This window comes from Siphateles boraxobius, unplaced genomic scaffold (assembly GCF_051911475.1).
Source record: "Siphateles boraxobius isolate OS27281-9 unplaced genomic scaffold, OSU_SipBor_1 13, whole genome shotgun sequence".
Taxonomy (NCBI): domain Eukaryota; kingdom Metazoa; phylum Chordata; class Actinopteri; order Cypriniformes; family Leuciscidae; genus Siphateles; species Siphateles boraxobius.
This window is the reverse complement of record NW_027508733.1, coordinates 31,171,210-31,196,768: the sequence shown is the minus strand read 5'-3', so window position 1 is coordinate 31,196,768 and position 25,559 is coordinate 31,171,210. Positions and strand designations below refer to the sequence as shown.

General features: G+C 37.8%; 1 protein-coding gene across 1 annotated transcript in view; it reads left to right on the top strand.

The window, feature by feature from the left end:
- The window catches only part of rnf123 (ring finger protein 123), a 158,864-nt gene that overhangs the window by 19,887 nt on the left and 113,418 nt on the right, over positions 1-25,559 (top strand). The window contains exons 21-28 of the mRNA XM_077226997.1: positions 1,509-1,610; positions 8,513-8,613; positions 9,390-9,582; positions 10,536-10,681; positions 17,429-17,512; positions 19,666-19,773; positions 22,777-22,954; positions 23,077-23,151. Of these exons, the coding sequence (XP_077083112.1) occupies positions 1,509-1,610; positions 8,513-8,613; positions 9,390-9,582; positions 10,536-10,681; positions 17,429-17,512; positions 19,666-19,773; positions 22,777-22,954; positions 23,077-23,151 (987 nt within the window). The remainder of the gene's footprint in view (positions 1-1,508; positions 1,611-8,512; positions 8,614-9,389; positions 9,583-10,535; positions 10,682-17,428; positions 17,513-19,665; positions 19,774-22,776; positions 22,955-23,076; positions 23,152-25,559) is intronic.

Genomic DNA, 25,559 nt, shown 5'->3' with positions numbered 1-25,559 from the left:
ACGGATGGCCCATTCTGCTCTGTAACGGGAGCTTTTCCGCTTCTCGGGTAAACAGCTGTTGTACATCTCGCGAGCAATAACGGCCGCGTCCGGTGTGTAGACAGTGTTAAATCTCATTCTGCCTTTAACGCTACGTTACAACATCCAGCTATATTCCAATAATTTATATAATTATAACACTTTATATAGGGCCATTTTACATTAAGAGTGGCGTAGTTGCACGTTTAGTAGGTACATTTTGCTTACTACTTATTTAAAATCGTCTAAAAGTCTGTACATTATGTAATTAAAAACGTTTTCATTATGATATTATAAATTTTACTTTAGTAAAAAGATCTGAGTTATTCCTCCACTTGTAGAGATTAGAGGAATTAAGACAAAAAATAGAAGATAATGTCAGTGACACTTTTGATATATTTATTGATACAAGTTGTTTTATATAAGGGACTAAATTAAAAGACAAAGACTTTAATGAAGATTATGCAACAGTATTTAGAATAAAATATAATATAACATGCAATGCAAACTAGTTTGGTTACAGCTCAAATGTATCATTCTCATTCTATCATTCCCCCTGCCTCCATTACAGATCTTTCTCACACAAGTGTTTGATCAACACATTTGAGTGATCATTGCAAAACGTTTATATATTTATTCTGTTTAAATACTGTGTATTCTATATACAATACCCATCAAAAGTTTGTACACAGCAATAGGAAAGTGTGTCCAAACTTTTGACTGGTACTGTACTCTGTATCAGGCTTTTTTTATCGGTATCGGCATCGGCCCCCAAAAATCCATATTGGTCGGGCTCTATTATGAAATAAGCACGGTTGTATCACCAATATATTTGTGACTTTATGCCCCAAAAAGTATCAAAATAATTTATTTTCAAAAACTCCTCAGAGAAGACGTGTATTAGAATACATTTTATATGTTTTAATGTATTTTTGAATGGTTTAGCAAGTTATTATCGTGCACGAAAACTATTCAAATATATTTGTTAATAATTTGTAAAGCTGAAATAAACTAACTGAAATAATTTTGTTGAAGCACTAAAAGTAAAGAAATTAGTTGAAATAAAATGTAAATAAATATATAAGCACATGACAATATTACAAAACAAATTTACTAAAGAGGAAAAAAATAAAAAAATAAAAGCTAATTCAAAATATTAATAAAAATAGAATAGTATATAAATAATACTAAAATAACAGTTTATTAGATCCAGACAAAAAAGTGCATTATAAAATACATTATTTAGCCCAATCAAGATTTCTTTTCTTTTAAACTTTTTTTTTTGTTTGTAAAATACCATTACAATTTTACATTAAATATTACAAATATTTGTTAATTAAAATAGAGTTAAAATAAAATTAATTATGAATGATTCATTGAAAAACTTAAGCTAAATGTAAATTATAAGTCTTGGCAACTGACTGAAAATAAGTTTGAAGCTCTAAAATGAAACTGAATGTCATGTGACTGACCCAGTTGTGTTTCGTCAGACGCATACGTGCCTCCTCAGCTCTTCTACAACGGGAAGGTGGATTACTTCGACCTGCAGCGTCTGGGAGGACTTCTCTCGCATTTGAAGAAGACGCTCAAAGGTTGGTCGAAAAAAACCCCAAGTGCAGTGTGTTTCAGAGATTGCTCACAGAATTACCCAGTGTGCATCTGCACTAGACTCCACCAGAGGGAGCACAAGGTCAGCTTGTTTTGAGTGTTACTCGTACTGACAGCACAAGCTTCAGTAAATAAAGCATTCCTGTATCAGGTTTGCCAGTGACAGCATTACTTTTGTTTTCCTTGTTCATTTTGTTTGTTTTCAAAAAGTCACTTTAATGCTCACAGACGTAACGTTTTTCTTTTTAAATCTTCCTAGACGTAAAATGAGACGTGCAATCTCATATTGATGTGCCTATTATTTTTGTTTTGTTGAGTAACTTTTGAAAATTTGCTATTGATCTGTTCAAAGCTGCCAACCAAACGGTTCAGATCGATCAGCTTCCCAAATTAGTTTTAAATGGAGACCGAATAGATTGTACACATCCTGCAGGGGGTTTTCCTTTCCTTTTTTTTAGTTTCTGACTTTGTTATTGAACTCAAAAGCGGTGGTGGTCGTTACTTTGATTTGTGGCATCATTAATATTTGTGAAACGATGGGATAGGATGGATGCTGGCGGCGCTTAGGAAGACTGGGATGCAGATGCATATTGATTTCCCTCAAGGCAGCGACACATGCCGCAAAAATATTGACGAACAGCAGGGAACACGCCAAGAAAGAGTGAGAGAGAAGGACAGCGCTAAAGGAAGTGGTGGAGAGCTGTTCCTTTTATGTAATATGTTTTTTTTTTGTGGTTTACATTTTATTTGTCTAAGGAGTTTGTCAGGAGTTTGCCTGGATTGGCTGCATTTTCTGTGGGAAAGTACAAATTTGTGCCCCCAAAAAATAAGGATCTCAATTTGGGTGTCAGACAGAACAACATCCACCCTCCCATCCATCCATCCATCCATCCATCCATCCATCCATCCATCCATCCACCCATACACATCCATCCATCCATACACCCCATCCATACACCCCATCCATACACCCCATCCATCCACCCCATCCATCCATCCATCCATCCATCCATCCATCCATCCACCCATACACATCCATCCATCCATACACCCCATCCATACACCCCATCCATACACCCCATCCATCCACCCCATCCATCCACCCCATCCATCCATCCATCCATCCATCCATCCATCCACCCATACACATCCATCCATCCATACACCCCATCCATACACCCCATCCATACACCCCATCCATCCACCCCATCCATCCATCCATCCATCCACCCATACACATCCATCCATCCATCCATCCACCCCATCCATCCACCCCATCCATCCACCCCATCCATCCATTCATCCATCCATCCAACCATAGACATCCATCCATCCATCCATCCATCCATCCATCCATCCACCCATACACATCCATCCATCCATCCACCCATACACATCCATCCATCCATCCATCCATCCATCCATATCCATCCATCCATCCATCCACACACACACACATCCATCCATCCATCCATCCATCCATCCATCCACCCATACACATCCATCCATCCATACACCCCATCCGTACACCCCATCCATCCACCCCATCCATCCATCCATCCATCCACCCATACACATCCATCCATCCATCCATCCACCCCATCCATCCACCCCATCCATCCACCCCATCCATCCATCCATCCATCCATCCATCCATCCAACCATAGACATCCATCCATCCATCCATCCATCCATCCACCCATACACATCCATCCATCCATCCATCCACCCATACACATCCATCCATCCATCCATCCATCCATCCATCCATCCATCCATCCACACACACATCCATCCATCCATCCATCCATCCATACACACATCCATCCACCCATACACATCCATCCATCCACCCATACACATCCATCCATCCATCCATCCATCCACCCATACACATCCATCCATCCATCCATCCATCCATCCATCCACACACACATCCATCCATCCATCCGTCCATCCATACACACATCCATCCATCCATACACACATCCATCCATCCATCCACACACACATCCATCCATCCATCCACCCATCCATCCATCCATCCACCCATTCACCCACCCCATCCATCCATCCATCCATACACCCCATCCATACAGCCCATCCATCCATCCATCCATCCACCCATTCACCCACCCCATCCATCCATCCATCCATACACCCCATCCATACACCCCATCCATACACCCCATCCATCCATCCATCCATCCACCCCATCCATACATACATCCATCCATCCATCCATCCACCCCATCCATACACACATCCATCCATCCATCCACCCCATCCATACACACATCCATCCATCCATACATCCATCCACCCATCTACCCACCCACCCCATCCATACATCCATCCATCCATCCATCCACCCATCCATCCATCCACCCATCCATCCATCCATCCATACATCCATCCACCCACCCATCCATCCATCCACCCATCCATCCATCCATCCACCCATCCACCCATCCATCCATCCATCCATCCATCTATCCACCAACCCACCCCATCCATACACGCATCCATCCATCCATCCACTGATTACGTAATCCAGATTAAAATTAGCATAAAAAATGGCTTATAGTTCATACAGAAAAAAGTATTTTAACATCCACAAATTTAACACATCACTTTAAGTTCGTAACATTGCAAATTTTTGGTAGCTTGTATGTAGTTTATGAATCGCCTCTTAATCGCATACTTCAAAAATTCAAACTTTTCACTTTGCATTATTTCCTGATCCAGTTCCCCCACACTATACTTATCAATAAAAGTGACAAAATTGCCAAAATAGTAAAAGAAATGTGCTATCTGACCTTTGACATGCTATTTTCTTCAACATATTATGTTTTGGCTCATATGTGATCTAGTGTACTATACAGAACAGAAGCTACACAAGTTATGAATCAGCCTGGTATTCACCGATTGTGATTAAATTAGAAGGCGTCTTCAACATTTGTGTTTGATTATGTGTGTTTCATTGGCGGAGAGAGAGGCGAGGCTCGTCTTGTCATGTGTCACAACTCTGCTGTACCAAAGTTTGAATTTCATTAATTCTTACTCACTCTCTCCATTTCTTTTGTCTCCTTAAACACACATCTTCTCCCGGCGTTTCCCATGCTCTGCCCTCGTTTGATTAAAAGCTGATAATTACATTGCTTGTTTCCCCGCTGATTCTGCAGAAGCGTCTCTTTCTCCCTCTGGCGCCTGATTGAACTCTTTTGGGACTTTGAAGAAACAATCAAAGCCATCGGAGAGTGAAACAAGACTCCGGAAAGGACAAATTAATAATGCTACACACTTATTGTGTCTGTATTTTTTTTTTTACAGTGACGGTTTCGAATCAGCAGCTGTCAGATTTGATTGTCTGAAGAATTTGTGTACAAAATTTGGACCTTGTCATCACTGCATCTTGACAATATTGGTTTATGTTTAGCAGCTGCTGAGGGCTTTTCTTTCTTGACATATATTACATAATTCGTTTTTAATTGTTGATTTTGGCCATCAAACCTTGCGGTGTTTGTTTGCACTCAATACTATGCAGCCAAATCCTCCATCTGCTCCTCATCTTTTTCAGCACAGAATATGGTTCAATTATTCAGTAATGTTTTATTATTTTAGGCTTATTAGTTGTTCGGACCATAAAGTGCTGCAGGAATGAGTCCTAAAACTAATAAACGAATTTTGAACTTCTTGTTCCTTTGTTCAGTCGCTCAATGGGTTTGAATGGCTTTTTGATTAAAGGAGTAGTTCACTCCAGAATTTAAGTTTCCTGATAATTTACTCACCCCCATGTCATCCATGATGTTCATGTCTTTCTTATTTCTGTCGTTTTTTGAGGAAAACATTCCAGGATTTTTCTCCATATAGTGACTTCAATGGGGAACAACAGTTTAAAGATCCCAATGAGAGTTTCAGTGCAGCTTCAAAGTCTCGACACGATCCCAGCCGAGGAATAAGAGTCTTATCTAGCCAAACCATCGGTCATTAAAAAAAAAAAAAAAAAACACTTATTACGTAATCACGTTGGAAAGGTCAGGCGGTAACCTGGCGTAGGCAGAAAATGTAAGGTAGGACGAAAAACTCCATCTCATTTTCTCCTCCAATCCTAAAATCGCCTGAGATTGTTGTTCTACCTTTTATGTATTTATTTATTAAAGTTTTTTTGACTTAGTCTTTGCACGTTCACTTTGTAGACACTAGGTCTGTACATCCGCCTACGTCACGCGTGACCTTTCAACATGATAACGCAATGTGTGGCGCATCACAGCTAGTGCAAGACAAGCATTTGTGGATAAAAAGTATATAAATGTTTATTGTTTTTAAAATGACCGATGGTTTGGCTAGATGAGACTCTTGTTCCTCGGCTGGGGTCGTGTAGCGCCTTTGAAGCGGCACTGAAACTCACATTTGGACCTTCAACCCATTGGTTGCCATTGAAGTCACTATATGGAGAAAAACCCTGGAAGTTTTTCCTCAAAAACCTTAATTTCTTTTTGACTGAAGAAAGAAAAACATCTTGGATCAACTTTACCATCTAAATCATTTTCGTCAATATCATCATCATCACTGAGCTTTATAATGATTGTGCTTATTGATTGCATTGCATTGATTTAGGTCAAGTATAAAAGTAAACTCCACCAGTAATGATGATCATAATAATAAAACAAATCCCATTAGCCCACTTGACATTTCTCCAGCACATCTTTATCGAGCTACACTAAAGCTCTTTCAACTTTTAACCCCAACCTTCTCTAACCAACATCAATTTGATGTGAAACCGAGGTGCTCTTTCTCTGACTCTCTCTCCATACGACTTCTTCTAATGGCTCCATCACACTCATTATGTGGCAAATCCGGATATTTTTAGCCATAGCAAGCAAGTGTCAGCCGTACTCCGACCGGAGCCAGTTTATTTCCCTCACGGGGTGATTTTGGCATGTTTGCCAGGTTGCTTGCGGAGAATCGTGACTAACTGTTCCAGTGACTCAGATTTAGTCTTCTGCGACTGGCAAGTGTACTTTCTGTTCCCAGTTTTCGGGGTTCAATATTCGTCAAATTTATAGACGTGACACTTTCCATGTTTATGGAGTCTGAGATTTATCAACGTCAATTGACAGACGGCCAGAGGTCATTCCCACAGGTGTAATGAAGCCGCTATATCAGCCTGACACCGAATTAATGAAACCACATCTCTAGGGTCATCCACCCTGTCAGAATTCATCATCATCGTGTTCATTTATGATTCCGTTTGAGACGTCTTACAGTAAATTATTAGATTTACTTATCAGATCGTTTAGTGGTCTCGATGAACTAATCATGTCCACCGTATTTTCTATAGCTCAGTTGATCCTTCATTAAGGAGATGATGTGTAGATGTAAAATGAATGAATATCCTTCAAATGATTTAAAAATGTATTTATATTAAATTGACATTTAGTTATATATTATGTCAATATAGTTTTTTAAATAAATGTTTAATATATAGTTAGAAATAAATACAAAATAAATTATACATTTTTTATTCATTTAGTAAAATGCACTCAGAGGCAAACATTAAATAGATTATAAAATTATTAAACATATAATATACAATTATTTCAAATAGAGTTATGTAATATAAAATATGTTTTATCAACTTTATTTTCTGTGCTCAAAGTGGTAAACATTCAATAAATGATAAATCATTTAAAATGTAATTGTTTTATTCTATGTAATATAAAATAAATATTTCATTTATTCATTTTATTTTCTATTAAAATGTGCTCAGAGTGGTGAACATTTCACTAAATGATAAATAATTTTAAATGCAATAATTTATTTTAAAATAACATTTTATTTAGTTCTATTTAATATAAAATAAACATCATTTTATTTATTTATTTTATTTTCTATTAAAATTTGCTCAAAGTGGTGAACATTCAATAAATTATAAATTATTTTAAATGTAATTATTCATAAATCCTGATTAAACTTAAATTAGATTTAATTTATGCAATATATAATTAAATAATTGGTTTATTTATTATAGATATTTAATATATTTTAAAATTATACGTAATAATACGTTTATTTATTTATTTTTTTGTAAAATGTGCTCAAAGGGGTGAACATTCTATGAATATTTATTTTGCATAAAAATTAAAAAAAATTGGAAAACAGATGGGAAGAAAACTGCCTGTTTCTTTTTAATTAATTTATTTTACATTCTCTACACCCCTCACTAAAATTATGTATAAAACTACCCAATAACACAGATCCTCCATAGACTTACTAGGGCATAGAAGGTCAATTCAGTGCTTAACTTGTACCTAACCATGATTTAAAAAAATAATGCATTAATGTCCATATATTTCACTCCTTCAACTCTCAAGGCTGAGTTTTACCCTTCTCTCTCTCTCTCTCTCTCTCTCTCTCTCTCTCTCTCTCTCTCTCTCTCTCTCTCTCTTCTTCCTTCCCTTTTCCTTTCTTGTGAATTACTCCCAAACTGCTTTTACCGCCCCATTTTTCTCACAATTACGCTTCTATTGGACAGCCGGCCTTGAATAACCTTGAAAATGTAGACCTTTGGAGTGAAGCGGAGCACATATCTCTCCTAAAGCAGTTATTTTAAGCACTCTGACGTGTTAAAGCGAAGATTTTTTATTACTCCGCTGTCCAGAAGAAGACAAATGTGTATTAATAAATAATAGACTGGAGTGTTCATAAAAAGTTGTGAGCTTGTCGTCCTCTGAGATGAGTTATCGAGCGTTGAAATCACACTCATTCCCAAAAGCCTCTTTTCAGTGTATTTTACAAACAAATCCAACTTCTACTCTACTGACTTACTAAGCGGTATATGCATATTAAACTTGATTGTTTGACAGATTTTGTTATATTTTAGATGACCTTGCTTCAAAGGCCAACATCATCATCGACCCGGCGGAGATCCAGGCCACTTCTATGGACGACTTGGATGAAGACGAGGAAACCGGAGCTGCTCAGGTGCCTTCATGTCTACCAACAATTCATCTTAAAGGGATAGTTCACCCAAAAATGAAAATTAGCCCATGATTTACCCTCAAAGTGCATCTATCCATGATAAAAGTGCTCCACACGACTCTGTGGGGGTTTGCGTTTGTGTAAGAAAAATATTCATATTTAACACGTTACAAAGTAAAATTTGTAATGTGTGGCCATACGCAGTCTACTTGCGTATAAAACTTTTATGATGGATAGATGCAAGAAGAAAGTAATATACACCTATGATGGCTTCAGGCTGAGTAAGTCATGGGCTAATTTTCATTTTTGGGTGAAGTATCCCTTTAAGAACATATTTTGACAGGTAAAGTCATTTTGTTATGTAATTGTGAGAAAGATGACAAAAAAAAGCATTTTGAAGTAGTACTCTGGGTTTGTGGCATTATGTTTGACAATTAAAGGTGAGCAAAAATCTTGTTTGTCGCTGGGATCTTGTCGCATCGGACACGGTGTATCAATGACTAGAACAACTTTCCAGCTCAAACGTTTAACAGAAGAATCAACATTAAGTTCTTTTATATAATTGTAAGCTTCAAATGTCTCCTCCAGAAATTGGCCCCATTTGCCTCCATTGTAAGTCCTTGATTTTTTTACTTTAACCGAATCCCACTGAGGTCATTTAGTGTAGCGGCTTTTCGTTGATTCATGGTGTTTTGTGGAGTTGTTCTACTTTTCGTGACGAGGACATTACCCTGAATGCTGAAGACGAATGATATTGTGTGTGTGTGTGTGAACTACAGAGACCATCTGGCGCTGTTGCCATGGGTGGCGCTTTGGCCCGACCCAGTTGGTTGAGTTCTCCGACGCTGGGCAGAGCGAACCGCTTCCTCAGCACCGCGGCCGTCAGCCTCATGACCCCTCGACGACCTCTCGCCCCGCCCGAGAAGGTCAAGGTCCGCACGCTCACCGTAGAGCAGAGGACCGAAGACGACAGTGAGTCCATCATCTCACCTGGCGAAGCATAAATACAGCTAAACATGTTAACGCTGTTCTGTGATGTTGACTAGCACATAGTTAGATCTCAAATCATGTTAGATCTCAAATCAGGGAGAATATTCTGCTGTTATTATGATTATACATTTAATATTTTTAAACTATTATATATATATATATATATATCACACACAGAGAAATATTTGCATGTATATATATTTATATTTATATTTTATATATAAATATTACATTTTTCTTAAATATATGCATATGTGAGGTAGGTGATTTTTTTCTTTCTTTTCCTTTTTGAGGAAACACTCATTTCTATGCTAATTGGTTTCCATCTAAGCTAAAAACTGTATATATACAGTATATATGTATATATGTGTATGTGTGTATATATATATTTTATAATATATTGTATATATATAAATGTATGTATATATTTTTTTATTATAATATATTGTGTATATATGTATATGTAATATATATATATATATATATATATATATATATATATATAATGTATGTATATGTGTATATATATTTTTTTTTGTACTACTATATTAAATGTCATTTAAATGGCTTTTTTACTTTTTTTTTGCAGTTTTTTCTTAAACATTCAAGATATAATCTGAGAATATAAATACGTATCTCAAATGATACATCTTTCTATAATATATGTTGTTTGTATGATGTTTTGATAGTTTTACTGGACAGCATGACTTAAATACTGATTTAAAAATATATCTTTTGTGCATGAAAATTGCAATCCACAGCTTCACAGGAAGTCAGATGGAAACCAATTAGCTTAGAAATGAGTCTCAAAAAGGAAAAGGAAAATAAAATCACCTACCTCAAGGGGAATATGACTTTTTTTTTTCAACCCTCTCTCTCTTTTCTCTCCCCCCCCCAATTTGCTCTCACCCTCATCTCCCCTCTGCCATCTCCAGTCGAGGGAAGCCATGGTAACGATGGGCTGTTGCTGGGGCGACCGTTAGAAGAGCCTGATCAGCCAATCACAGAGAAGTCCCTGCTGGAGATTCTGGATGGGGTTGTGATGATGTACAATCTGAGCGTTCATCAACAGCTTGGCAAGGTACAGGTCCAGGAGAGCACAGTACTGCCCTCTAGGGTGTGCCCATGTGTCTGTGTGTCACAGCAAACCGTGGAGAGTGAGTGGAAGTTACACAAGTTGTGTTATTGACATCTGATGACGCTTGTCTGGTTTGTGAGCCGTCACACATCAGTTGTGTCTGAATTTGAAAGCGTGTATATGAAGTTTAGGAGAAATTACCTTTTAATACAGTACACATCTCTCCTAATTGGGCGCATGTCACGAAAACTATCGAAAAATGTCCAGGTCATGTGTCACCTCACAATCGAAAATGAAATATTATAATGCATATTCACATTTTTTTTAATGTAGTTTATTAGTATTGTCAAAAAGAAGATATAAAAGCATAACTGATCAGTGTATATTAGTTATCTGACGCTTAAACATTTCAAAATTAAATGAAACGATGGAACAAAATGAAACAGAAACTAAATGCAATGAAACAACGAAACAAAACAATAAAACACAACAAATCAAAACAATGAAACAAAATGAAGTGAAACAAAAAAAATGTAAAAAAAAATGAAATGAAACAACGAAACAAAATGTAACATAACAGTGAAATGAAACTAAACAAACAATAAAACAATGAATCAAAATAATGAAACGAAACAATGGAACGCACTGAATCAAAACGTTGAAAAGAAACGAATGAAACTAAACAAAATTAAAGGAAAAACTAAACTAAACTATGAAAAAAAGAGAAAAACTAAACAAGTTTCAATCAATTTCCATTTGATGCGAGGAATATTACACCTATGCAGTACAATATATGAAGTCCTGGACATAAATTATTTTAGGCATCCTTGGTAAACTTTTAATGATAAGTTTGATCTAATTTCCACAGATGAGTGTAATATAAATATATTGTATATTTTTTTTAATGCAAAATATAAGATTCAATTATCTTTTTTAAGCATTTTGAAGTATTATTTTCAGGACAATTAAGATTCCCTTTAATCCTGTTAGTTGTACTTTTTTTAATTCGCAAATTAAATAATTGAAGATTATATATATATATATATATATATACTCGTTATATATATCTCTAATAATCAGTATATAACTAGCCTTCATTATCTTTGTGAAAAATATAATTTCTTATCTTTTTGGAAGTTTGGAAGTTAAAGAAAAAAGTATTCTTCTTTTTGCTCGAGTTCCTTCAAGTTCACGTGGATTTAGCTGAGACTCCTCTGATTTAGGGGCTCTGCTGTGCCCGCTCACCCTGGCCGACCCTCTCCACGGACCCGAACAATCTGAGAAACGCTTTTTGTCGACGTGTCGTTGCTTTCAACAGTGAGTCACTGCTGGGTGATACACGGACTCTGTCTTGCCAGCAGCTGTTTTAATGTTTCACTCTTCCAACAGTGAGGAGAAAAGAGTCGAACATAAAAACTGACCAGCGCTCAATGGTCGTGTGAAGTGTATATATAATTCATGCTCTCCGTAAAGTGCTTCGCTCGACAGAGTTCTGTACGACTTCCACCTTTGCCTTCCTGCGTGTGTCCTTGCGCTTGAAGAAAAGGGATATTTCAATCACTGGGAGTTATTGGTCCCTATAGAAAAGAGATTCTCTCTTTTTTTTCTGCCTCTCTCTGATGAATTTCTTGGCATATCTTGTCCTTTTTTTTCTGTCAAAGAAGTTCTGTCCCCATTTTGTTCTGAACATATTTTGGCTGGTCCAGTAGAATGTCTTTCTCCACTGAAGGCCATTCAAAAGTAGAGTCAAAAGTGGGATTTGAGTGTTATGGCAGAGGGAAAGATTTCCTATGAATAATGACTTGATCAGTTTTTACACAAAATCTGATTGTATAGCTTCAGAAGCTTCGGAGTATGATTCATATAGGCTGCTTTTATGGTGCTTTTTAAATCCTTGTGGAGCTTGATAGCTTTTTTTTAAGGTATGGGAAATTACTCTATTGAGAGTACAGTAAATGATAGCACAATTTTTCATTTTTTGGTGAAAATATGCTTAAAAAAATCATCCCCTGGAGCCCTTTCTTTTATATAGCCTATAACATTTTGGTTAATTTTACAGGTAATTGTGTTTCAGAATATGATTGTAAATAGCCAATCAAATGTATTATTGAAATGGCTGAGAACTGACTGTCAGATTGTGAGCTGTGAGTAATTTATCATTCATCAAAAGAATGTGTTGTGTAACTATGGAAACGGGGCCTTATTAACAGTGTTACAGCATCCAGCATTATGAAAATAAAGAGAAAAGCATAACAGTGTCATTGAAAAAGCCAGACAATAGCATTTCCAGATTGCGCTCAATATAACAGTCTTATACCTGGGGATGGTCTGTGAATTTATCAATCATAAATATATTTTCTACTAGCCATCATTTTTGTTTCTTTATATTAAGAAAAACAAAACAAAACTGAACAACGCATATAAAACAGAACAATGTATAAAAAGCAAAAAAAAACTAAACTGATCAACGCATCAAAAAACAAAACAATGTATAACATAAAAAAACAATGCATAAAACAAAACAGAACAATGTATAAAAAGAAAAAAAAAACTGAACATATAACACCCATTAAAAAACTCAAAACAGCATAAAAACCAATCAATTTATTTTGAATGCAAGGAATATTACATCTATATGGAGTTAGACATTAAAGGTAAACTCTTACCTAATTTCCACAAATGTTCGAATTGTAACATGTTTTTTTAATGGGTGGTTTGTGTGTGCTTGTGTGTTAGACTAATTTCTTACACATTTTATCCCAAGCCTTCTTTGCTAATTCCAAAACGTCATTTTAGAGCTAGTAATGGAGCCACTGATAGCAGAATAATGCAATTATTATATATAAATATAGAGAGAGAGAGTTATCAAGGGTGTGTGAATTACCTGAGTCTGATGCGTCTCTCAACATTGTTCGGCTTCATGTAGCTTTTAAAAAAAAATATATTTTCTTTAAAATTTTTTACATGGTGTACAAATTTAAGAATACATGTAAAACCAGACAATACAACCATAACAAAAGAAAAGAAAACAAAACAAGCGGGAGAGGACTAACATAAACAAGACCTAATCATAGATGAATTATTACAGTGAGAATAATAATTATACACTATTCAGACTTGAGGAAATCCACGAAGGGCTGCCATACAGTTTGAAATTGGCAATGAGATTTGGACTCCAAGGAACGTATCCTCTCTAGTTGTATGACATGAAACAATTCACATAACCAAGCTTTGAACGAGGGAGAATCTGAAGATTTCCAGTTTAAAAGTTTTTTTTTTTTTTGCAAGAGTCATGCCCATCAATAGAGTTCGTTGCTGAGATCTTGGAAGAGTATTCAATGTCTGAGAGGATCCGAGAATTTCAAGACCATGGTCTGGCTTAACCTCCTTCATGTAGCTTTCGAGTTGTTAAACTATTTTACTGATAAAATCGTCAGAGTAGCGCTGCCAACACGTTAATGTGCGAGTGTGTGTCCCTACCGTATGTGTGTGCGTTTGAGTGTGAGAGAGTATGTGCTTTCCGTACATAATGAAACGCAATTTTGTGGCGAAAAACATGGATTATAATATCTCGTTTTTATCCTATTATTTATTTATCCCATATTTGTTTGCTTGGTCGGTGTTGTTGTGGGTTTTGGATCTTTTGCTGTTGTGGGGTTTAAGGACAATAACTGAAATCATTTGGAGAAGTGACATGGAGCTGTGATGCGATCAAGACCTGCCTGGAACTACTTTAGTCGTGCGTTTCCCTGAAAATAATTGCACAACTTAGAACCTCAGCCAATCAGATTCAAGCATTCAACAGCCCCGTAGTATATACATGCTTTCTTTGAATCACGCACATCACTTGCATTGAGGGTCTGATTATTTACGATTAAATCATGTATTATGTCACAGTTCCTACTTAGTCTTTGTCAAAGCCAAGTTTTTTCCTCTCTTGGTGCTTGGCGAGTGTTTATTTTGAACCCTTCTAATTGGTCATTTAGTGAGTCCCTTTGGTCCACAGTGATTTGCAGAGTCAATGCCCCAGGAATAACCTGAGGTTAAGCATCGCTCTCATGGTTAAGCATTGGCCAGTCCTTGTGGGATTTGAACCTATAACCTTTTAGTTAACAGCCAAAATCTTTAAACACTAGACTACTCTAGCAAGACGAAAACTGCATTGGTTTGCTCTTTAGTTTACTGAAGCAATTAGTCCCAAGGGAGTTTTTCCACGGCTGATGCGAATCATTACACAATGACTCGTTCACTGGGGTTTTTGTAAGACTCCTTTCTATCCATTTTAGAAATATATCCATTATTGAAAGTGCTGTACAAATTAAATTTAATAAAAAATGAGAGGGACAGCATGGTAAGACAAACTAGTTGTTAATAGTCAATGCTTATTGATGCAATCCTTTATTAATGTACCGTGGCTTTGGAAGCGAATTAAAAGCGTCTCAGTTCACGCTGTGATTTCTCTCGAACTCTGTTGGATCCTGATGAGATTTAGGTAGCAGCCTGTCAAGAGGAACTGTCTGATTTGACTTACATGGGCTTCATAAAGCCTTTGTTAATTGGCTTGGCACAGTGCCAGACTTGTCCTCTTTATTGATATGCGGAAGAATTCATCCACAGCGTGTAGTATCTCCACCACACCTCGTCATGTCATCAAGCTCTAATGCATTTTTTATTTCTCTAAGTTTGAGAGAACTGCCTCACCATAATCTCAATATATAATCCGAGCCTCATATTTTGGGAACAGCCTAAAGCGGTTTCTCAAATGGAAATGAGCTGCATAATAATAAAATTACTTTTTCCCTCAAAGCCAGTGGCTTTTTTTAAAAGCTGAAATATACTTTTCAACAGTTTGTGAACTCTTACAGCTCAATTCATAACACTACACAAATGCTTGTTGCATTCTCAGCATTGCCACAAGGAGCGCTGTTGCAGGTTTTGCATGAACAACTTCTTCTATGGTCAGTTTCAGGTCAACTCTTGTGCACAGACTTTTATCAGTTTTCAGGAAAACAAAGTCACGTTAATAATGAGCACTTTCAAAGAATATCTAGCCGCTGGATATGATGGTTTACGAAGTTGTATCTCTGTATCGTTGTAGGCTGATATTAGAACGTAAATGGGACATTTAAACACAATTTCTTCATTTTTATGAAAGGCTGTGTTCGAAATCGCTCCCTATACCCTCATTCACTATTCCCTACATTACTCCACTAATATAGTCCACTTGAAGGAGTGAATGAAAACGAGTGAGTGAATTTGGGCACCGAGTGTCTGAAGTGCTGCCGCTTTTGCATAGTTTGTGCTGTTAAATAATCACTTGAAACTTAGCAAACTGGCAGCTCAAGTAGTAATGAAAGGATTTATCCTGAACTCTGCTATGGAAACTAGCATGTATAAACCTTAATTAAATCATTTAATAATCAATTAAAAAGGAATTTATACCTGTATGATATTACGCTGTAGCCACAACGGACCAGCGGTTTGGAAAATGAATGGATGGATGATTCAGCTGTGAGCGCCATCTTCTAATCAGACGCGGGAATTAATTCAGCATGACCCTCAGTGCATTATGGGTATTCTCTAGTTTAGCGTACATCAGTCATACACACGTTGCTTGGGTGCATTTTCGGGATTGAATGAGTACACTCGATAACGTCCACTATGGTTTCAGTCACCATTACATATGGGCGTCCCCTTAAATATTGCCCTATTAAAGGATATTGGGGCTGATTTTGGACACTGCTAAAGTCCCTTTAAGACGTGGCATTTCATGCGGCGGCCATCTTTGAAACGCCTCTTGGGGCAGCTATTTCCCTAATGCAAGTGCAGTGTCAATCTCTTTGAATGAGAAAACATCAAATGTTCATGATTAAAGTTTATGATTAAATTTGAAATCACCAGTGAAATCTGACACCAACTGTTTCTAAACACTGAAATAATGACAATAAACTGCATTTTTCAGGCTGACTTTGATGCAATGACTTTACCAATCAGTGATTGGCTCTTTTATTTAGAAGGCGGGACTTATTCCGCCATATTGCGCGCCATATTGCACTTTTCTCCAATTCATAGACATACGAGTGTCTTTGATTTTGTAATGGTTACTTTTCTGAAATGAAACCTTGATGACGTTTGCAGCCGACAAATGCGACTACTTGAGGACACAGAATTAGAGAATTGAGATGTCCTTCAAAATGACTAACTTTGATCGGTTTCTGGGTCACAGGCTGGAGGACAGAGTAATGAGGAAAGCACCCATAGATTTTGAAGGAAATTAAAAATTAGACTAAGATTTAACATTCGAAAGGAACTCTGTCGCCCCCTTGAGTATTGGAGTTTGTCAGCCACAATAATTCAAGAATGCATATTGATTAAAACTTTGCATTGGCAAAGCATTCACATGTGTGTTTGCTTATACTTGATTGCGTAAAATAATTTTGTATGTTTCTGGCATTAATGTTTACCTGTGTGTCTTGTAAAGAGACCTGTTTGGCTCTATCTGGAGGGCTTGTGCTCTGTTCAGTATTATCCCTTAAAGCCTGGTCTCTGCCCACAGGATAAAGTCACTGCGGTGATCATTTCCCCTACTCCCAAAATTGGTGGCTATTTGTAACTCCAGGAAAATGGCTAGCGATTATGTTGACGCTTGAGAACAAGGGCAATTTTCTGTAGCTACATGCTCGCAGTGAATTCGGAAAGCACTGTGTCTAATTCTGTTTTTGTCTTTGTATTTCTGTTTGTTTTCTGCAGATGGTGGTTGTATCAGATGATGTTCATGAATACGCCGTGGCCCTAAAGGACACGGATGAGAAGATCGCCCGATGCCCAAGCAGAGTAAGAACTGTAAAGTGCATCTATAGGGAAACACATGCTTGTGTCTTAGAGATATACTGCTGCATGTTATTGAACTAAACAAAAGTGTGAAACAGTGTGTTGAACAATAATCAACCACCCAGGGCACCCTAGCAACCACTTTTTGAATGTGTAGAAACTTACCCTTGTGACGAAGTAGTGCACGTAATTGCATTGAATGTGCACTTCAAATCTAAAAGGTAAATTAAAAAAAAAATTATATTATTATATATATATATATATATATATATATATAATATATGCACATATTATAATATTATTTAAATAAAAGGTTAGTTAAGTGTATTCAAAGTGAGTGCATGTGAATGTTTCTTAACACACTTAAGTGCACTTTAAAAAGTTAAATTGAAAGTTTCGTGTTTGAAAGTACACTCAGTTTGATTAACTAACATACTAAAGCATATGTAAAGTATTTTATTATAATCTAGAGTTATTCAATATTACATTTAATGCTAAGATACTGTATTTTAAATGTACTAAATTGCAACAATGGATGGATGATTCAGCTGTGAGCGCCATCTTCTGGTCAGACACGGGAATTCATTCAGCATGACCCTCAGTGCATTATGGGTATACTCTAGTAGTTGAGCGTACATAAGTCATACACGCGTATTATGCGGCGGCCTTAATATTATTACTAAATTGCAACAAATGTGCAATTACAAATATATTTACAAATATAATTTAAAAGCATTACACTTTTAATAGAAATGAAGTAAAAGTATATTTTAGTTTACTATAAATGTTTGTCAGTACATTCATCAGTACACTTCTACCATATTTCAAAGACAATGGAAAAAATTATGATATTACTTATAAAGACATCAGTCCTACTTAAGTGGGATAAAAAACAAATAAAAGCACATCTAAAGTTAATCTAATTGCATTTAAAATACATGTAAACTATAATACACTTTCATTAATGTTTTACATTAAAACATTACATTTAGTTTTTCATTTATATTCTTTTAATATATATATATATATATATAAATTATGCTTAAGGGTACATTTACACAACAACAATGTACTAAAAACGTAAAAGTTTTACAGACGGCAATGTTGTTAAAACGATCCACGTTCACGCGGATCAGAGAAAGCAACTAAAAGCGCTGTATTATTCATGCCAGGCCAGTAGATGGCGACGTCACTTTGTAAAGAAACACTGCACTTCTATAGACCTTATGTAGCCCCGCCCCTTTTCAGCGCTGCACTCGTTGTCTTTTGTCTTCCGGTCTGTATTTTTACAGCGATCCTGCGTATTTATAAATGAACGGCTCGTTTTAAAATCTTCCCGGTCTACTGACATTTGTTAAGACATCTGCTCTAAATATTAAAATCCGCATGATAACTTTCGTTAACTTTACATTAAGCAAATCCACTTCAAAAGCGAATTAGTCCTGGACAGCAATGCCATAGAAATATACAGAACGACCGCAAAACAGACGTTCAAAGACAATATTCTAAAGATGGCGGCGCCCTCGTTTCTCTGGCACATAAGGTCAATAGTCTAAACCCATAATACGCATGTGCATGTACAAATTCATGTTTTTGTAGTTTACATGGAGATGATAACGGTATCTTTTTAAAAAAAAAACTTGCACTTTGAAACCCCTTTTTAAAAGGTTGTGTTTTCAGGCCCCCAAAACGCTGCAAATAAATGGGAAGACTGCATAAAAAGTTTCTCGTTTTAAGTAAAAAATTATGTATTGTAAACGGCACCTAAGAAAGTAAGAAACCATCTTGTAGCAACCCAGAACACCCTGGATACCAGTTAGCAATAGAAGTGTACTAAAAACCACTCACCCAGAACACCTGAGCATTGTGACAGCGAGTTCAGCATGGACTTATTATAGATAAAACTGTCTCAATGCTTTTTTTCCGTCGCAATTAACATTGCAGTGTTTATGCTGATTTCTTAATTGAACCAGGTGATAGAACCATACAGTGTAATTAAACAGCACTTTTAGAGGCCGCAATTCATTATTAGTAAAGCTTCACAGTATTTATATTTTAATAATTTTACATTTTTGCTTTTCATTTTTGTTCTATTTAAATGCTGAAAAGTGCTCTCTATAACGCTCTCTTTTTTATTATTTTATTTTGCTTGGCAGAGGCCGGATATTCTAGACGAGTTGCAGAAAAGCCAAAAAGTTTTTGCTGAAAAGCTGAACCACCTGAGTCGTAGACTGGCCTGGATCAACGCCACCATCTACTCCAAGGTGCTGCTGACATCACTGGCCATCATTTTAAGCAGTGTCATTTTTGTATATACAGCATGGGATGTAACTTTACGTTGAAATGCCCAGTATGAGGTGGTCTCAAGACGGTCGGGTGTTTTTTATTTGCAACGTGCTCCATAAACGGCAGACATTAAAGTCAGCTTTGAAAGAGGCTCTTCAAAAGGGCATTTCTGAACAGGAAGCGGTTCGTATGCTTTAAATGCCACTGCATTAATCACAGACCTTTCTGCATACGAAATGACCTTTGCTGGGGTCAAATGATGTTTATATATTTATTTTGCTACACAAATTGTTAATTCATTCATTTATTCATTCATTCATTGGCTAGACTGAATATATGGTTGTTCAGAAATGGTTAATGTCTATTTAGTATTTAGCAACTTCTCACAGACATACTTTACAGGCAACAAGGCTAGCCAATCATAGCAGATGTAATTTGCATATAAAAGCCTTTATAGCAGCACTATGCAGTTTTTTTTAGCTTAACTGAACAGCTTCAGAGTTATTGGAATGGTTATATGACTCTTTTTGGGTTGAATGGTGGTCGTCTCGCCCCCCTCTGGTGCCTGTGAGTTGAAAAACCGCACTTGCAACTTTGGGCCGGCGGACCGCCGTCAGGAAGTATCGCGTGATTTCATCTCTCGCGATGTAACGAATTGCTTTACGGCACTGCACACATTACACGCATACACGCCCCCATCCAGGATCCGGCTAGCTATGAGAACAACTATCGTCCCATGGCAAAGCCGGGATATAAGAAGCAGAAAGCTAGAAAAGCATTGTCGGAGGAACAGAGAAAGAGGAAACGGCAGACTGTCCGAGCGAGGAGTCAGACATGAGTAAATATCGGACCTGCGCTTTCAGAATGGCGAAAAAAAACGAAGAAAGCGCGGTCGGAAGAGTCTAGAAAAAGGTAACGAGATTCCTGCGATTATCATGAGAACAGTGTTCAATATCTCACATAATTATCAGGACATAAATAAGCCTACACGTTGTAAATAGTGTAAATGAGTGCAATTTGCAAACTATTATGATAAATTGCAATAATCATGTCTAACAACATCATAACGGACATTGTTACGAAATAATGTGACGTACATGATACACTTTATTGGTGTCATCTGGCATTTAGGCTCAGGTAAGCCTTACGCAGTAGGCTACTTTATTATTATGAAGTGCAGAGGCCGTGAGTGCAGATACGCTCTGCGTGAGTGGTGTTTACGACAGTAATGTTAAATACAAGTACTCTACAGCGACTCTAGGGATCGCTGTTTGACAAAAACAGAAATCCTGCATAGTGCCGCTTTAAAGATACAGAAACAAACATGTTAATTCAGGGGTTTCCAGTCCTGCTCCTGGAAGGCCACTGTCCTGGGATGCGTTTCCTAAAGGCATTGTAAGCCTAAAGGTATGTTTACACGACAACGGTATGCTTAAAACAGAGAAATTTTTCCTTTTGAGTTTTCCACGTACAGACGACACCACACAGATCCGTGAAAACGACTAAAAACCCTGTGTTCTGCTGCCAGGCTATTAGATGGTGCTGAAACACTATAGACTGAACACGTAATACGCATGTGCATGACGTCATTGTCTTCAGAGATTCGCGTTTTTGTTGTTTACACGGAGACCGTTTTCAAAAACGTGCACTTTGAAACCCGTTTTCAAAAGTTTGCGTTTTCAGGCACCTAAAACGCCGTTTTCGTGTAAAAGAACGGCCAAAACGTATAAAAACTTTTACGTTTTTAGTTGAACTTGGTGTCGTGTAAACAGTCCCTCAGTTGATCGTAGAACAATTGCCACCAATGATCTCTTCGATCAACCTAGGCTTACGATGCTTTTGGGAAATGCATCTCCAAACCCAATTAAACACAACTGAACAAGCTAATCAAGGTCTTACTAAAACACACTAGAAACTTCCAGGCGGTGTGTTGAGGCAGATGCTTCAAGCAAAGCGATGAGTTTTTATAAGCAAAATATTCATATTTAAAATTTTATCGACTAAAATAACTAGCTTCCGGCAGACGGCAGTACGCAAGTCGACTTACGCCAAAAGAGTAACCCTTGAACTCTTTGTGAACCCTACACAAACTCATCGCTGCGCTTCGCTAGGCCTTTATTAAACCCCGCAGAGCCGCTTCGAACACTATTAGTACGGATTGATGCGCTTTGATGGACTTCCAAACAAATATATCCATTTACTCTCACTATAAAGCTTGGACATTTTTTAATATAACTCTGAATGTATTCGTCTGAAAGAAGAATGTCATAAACATCTAGGATGGCTTCAGGGTGAGTAAATCATGGGCTAGTTTTCATTTTTGGCCAAAATCACGAAAGTGGATTTCAAGGCATTGCCTGCAATTTGTTAGCCTGGTCCCACCAGACTCTCGTACATTTCATGTCATTTGTACATAGAGTCTGGCACCGCTCCATTGACAAGCGTTAACTTCCTTGTAGGCGGGTACTCTACTGAAGTCTAAAACTATTGGCTCTGCCCAGAGCTACTCTGGATCTGCCATAACCAATCGCTAACATTTGGTCGTGACGTATGCCTAGCGTTCGCCTTAGCCAACTCATTCACCACTAACAGAGCGAGCTGGAAAATCTAACTTTTCCCGAACCCTGTGGGGAGGTTCTTGCTCTGGCTTTAACTTCTTGACATTCGGCAGCGTTGCCACAACGGATCGAATGGCTTCGCTCGCATCTTTCTCCGCTGCCATTACTGAACTACAACTCAAAATAACGCACGACATCAATGTCATCGTTCTCAGCCACTCCCTCGGTTCGCTGATTGGCCCGGTAAAAATTCATCGGAGAAAACCAAAGACTACAGCACAATCCCAGACGTAGTACTGAAGGAAAATGAAAATTCAGCGGAAGTACGTAGGAGGGCGGAGCCAGGCTAGCAATTTGTAGGATTTTCTGCAAAAAGTTGTATGTGTTTACACGGCTTTATTCAACTAATATTTGTGAATGTAGGATAAGATGCTGGATGTATACTGGCTCCTTCGGGTGTGCATCCGTACCATCGAGCATGCGGACAGCACAGGCTCCCTGTTCGCGTTCATGCCCGAGTTCTACCTCAACGTGGCCATGAACAGCTACAGCGCCCTCAAAAACTACTTCAGCCCCTCCAACTGCATGGAAGAGCTTCCAGGTCATTCTCGGCTCTTGCTGTTCACTAAATCTCATGCACTAGCAGCTGCAAAGGTTCTCAAATGTAATGTGTATCCTTTCCAGAGCACACTTATGCTTCTGTGTTGTGTTTATCCCTCTCAGGTTATGAAGACACTCTCGCTCAGCTCGCAGCCATTCTCGCCAAACACTTCGCAGATCAGCGCATCGTTGGGACGGGTGAGAACCTCTGCTTTCTGCCCACATATACAAATATACACGCTATAGCTCTTATTTTTCTTAAACTAATTCTTAAATCTCTATCTATCTGTCTGGGAGTCTGTTTTTTATCTACTGTATCATTCGATCTAAGAGTCTATTTTTTTTTATTCATTCATCCGTCCTTTCATCCATTCATCTGACAGTCTATTTTTACATCCGTCCATCCATCCATCTATCCATCCATCTATCTATCCGACACTTTATTCTTTATTCTATCCTTCAGTCTGTACGTCCACCCATCCATTCATCCATCCTTCTGTCCATCCATTCATCTGTCTGTTTGTCCATCCATCCATTCATCTGTCCGTTTGTCCATCCATCCATCCTTCTGTCCATCCATTCATCCGTCTGTCCATCCATTCATCCATCCATCCATCCTTCTGTCCATCCATTCATCTGTCCGTTTCTCCATCCATCCGTCTATTTTTCCATAAGTTCAACGACAGTCTATTTTTCCATCCTTCTGTCTGTCAATCCATCATCCATTGGCCCATCTGACTATCTGTCCATCCATTCATCCATCCTTCAGTTCGTATGTCCATCCATCCATCCATCCATCCGACAGTTTATTCTTTGGTCCATCCATCCATCCATCCTTCAGTCCGTACGTCCATCCATCCATCCATCCATCCGACAGTTTATTCTTTGGTCCATCCATCCATCCATCCTTCAGTCCGTACGTCCATCCATCCGTCTGTCCATCCATTCATCTGTCCGTTTGTGCATCCATGGATCCTTCTGTCCATCCATCCATCATCCATCCTTCTGTCCATCCATTCATCTGTCCGTGTCTCCATCCATCCGTCTATTTTTCCGTACGTTCAACCGTTTTTTCTATTTTTCCATCTATCTGTCCATCCATCAACCATTGGCCCATCTGATCATCTATCCATCCATTCATCCTTCATTCTGTCAGTCTGTCTGTCAATCCATCAATCTAACCGTCTATTTTTCCCCATTCGTCCATTCGACAGTCACTTTTTCCATCCATCCATCTTTCATCTGTCCGTCCATCCCTTCGTCAATTGATCCAAACCTCCTATAATCTGTTTATTTTCCAACCATACTTCCATCCTTCAGTCCATCCATTCATCCATCCATCCTTCTGTCCATTCATTCATCTGTCCGTTTCTCCATCCATCCATCCTTCTGTCCATCCATTCATCTGTCCGTTTCTCCATCCATCCCTCCATCCATCCGTCCATCCATCCTTCTGTCCATCAATTCATTTGTCCATTTCTCCATCCATCCATCCATCCATCCTTCCATCCATCCATCCTTCCTATCCATCTATTCATCTGTCCGTTTCTCCATCCATCCTTCTGTCCATCCATTAATCTGTCTGTTTCTCCATCCATCCGTCTATTTTTCCATACGTTCAACCGACAGTCTATTTTTCCATCCATCTCTGTCCATCCATCATCCATTGGCCAATCTGATCATCCATCCATCCATCCATCCATCCATCCATCCATCCATCCTTCGGTCCATATGTCCGTCCATCCATCCATCCATCTTTCCATCCTACCTCCCTCTGTTAATATTCTGTTCCCATTAACTGCAGGAAAAGACCCAAAAATACATAGACTAATCAATTCGTTGGCTGTTTTAATGGGAATTCTTTAACCTAATATAGCCGTTGGCTTGTACCGTTCATCACTTCGGTTCATTTCTCACGTAAAGGTATAATTAAAAGCTTCCTCTCTCCGCTCTCAGCTCTCAGGCAACATGAAGTCATTTGCGTGATGAGTTGTAGCCGCAGTATTTTCTTAATCCTGTTTAAGGTTAGGACTCTGAAATACTCTCAACTCCGAGTCCTCAATCATAAGCAATGTGCTATGCAAATGAACAGATGTTTTTAGACACGACCCATTTGTTTAAATTACATTTCATAAGCAGCCTTTTTATTATGTTCTCACTCTGTTATGCTGATGTATTTAGATTTTTTTTGCATATTTATCTTGTTTTCTGCAGGCTCTGTTACCATATACTTCATTTCTAGCAACGGTTGTTGCACGGTCTGTTTTTAATATGGATTAGTTTTACATTTCAGCCAGCTTTTTATATCTGAATAACCCTTCTTTTGTTGGCATGTCTAGTGATTAAATTATTATTATTTTTTTTGCCTTTTTGTTTTGATCAATGACTTTTTTTTTCTCAATAAAATGAAACTGAGGTGTTAGGAACTCATTGAAGATTGTTTCATAAAAAAAATGGAAGTGAATGCAAATAGATACAACAACAATAATGCATGCAAATGCGAGAAAGAATAGCTTTTTAACGATTATGTGAATTGCCAGTTGCAACCCATTTTATTTGTGTAGCATTCTAGAGTAAACTAGGACATACAGAGCGGGACTCGATTC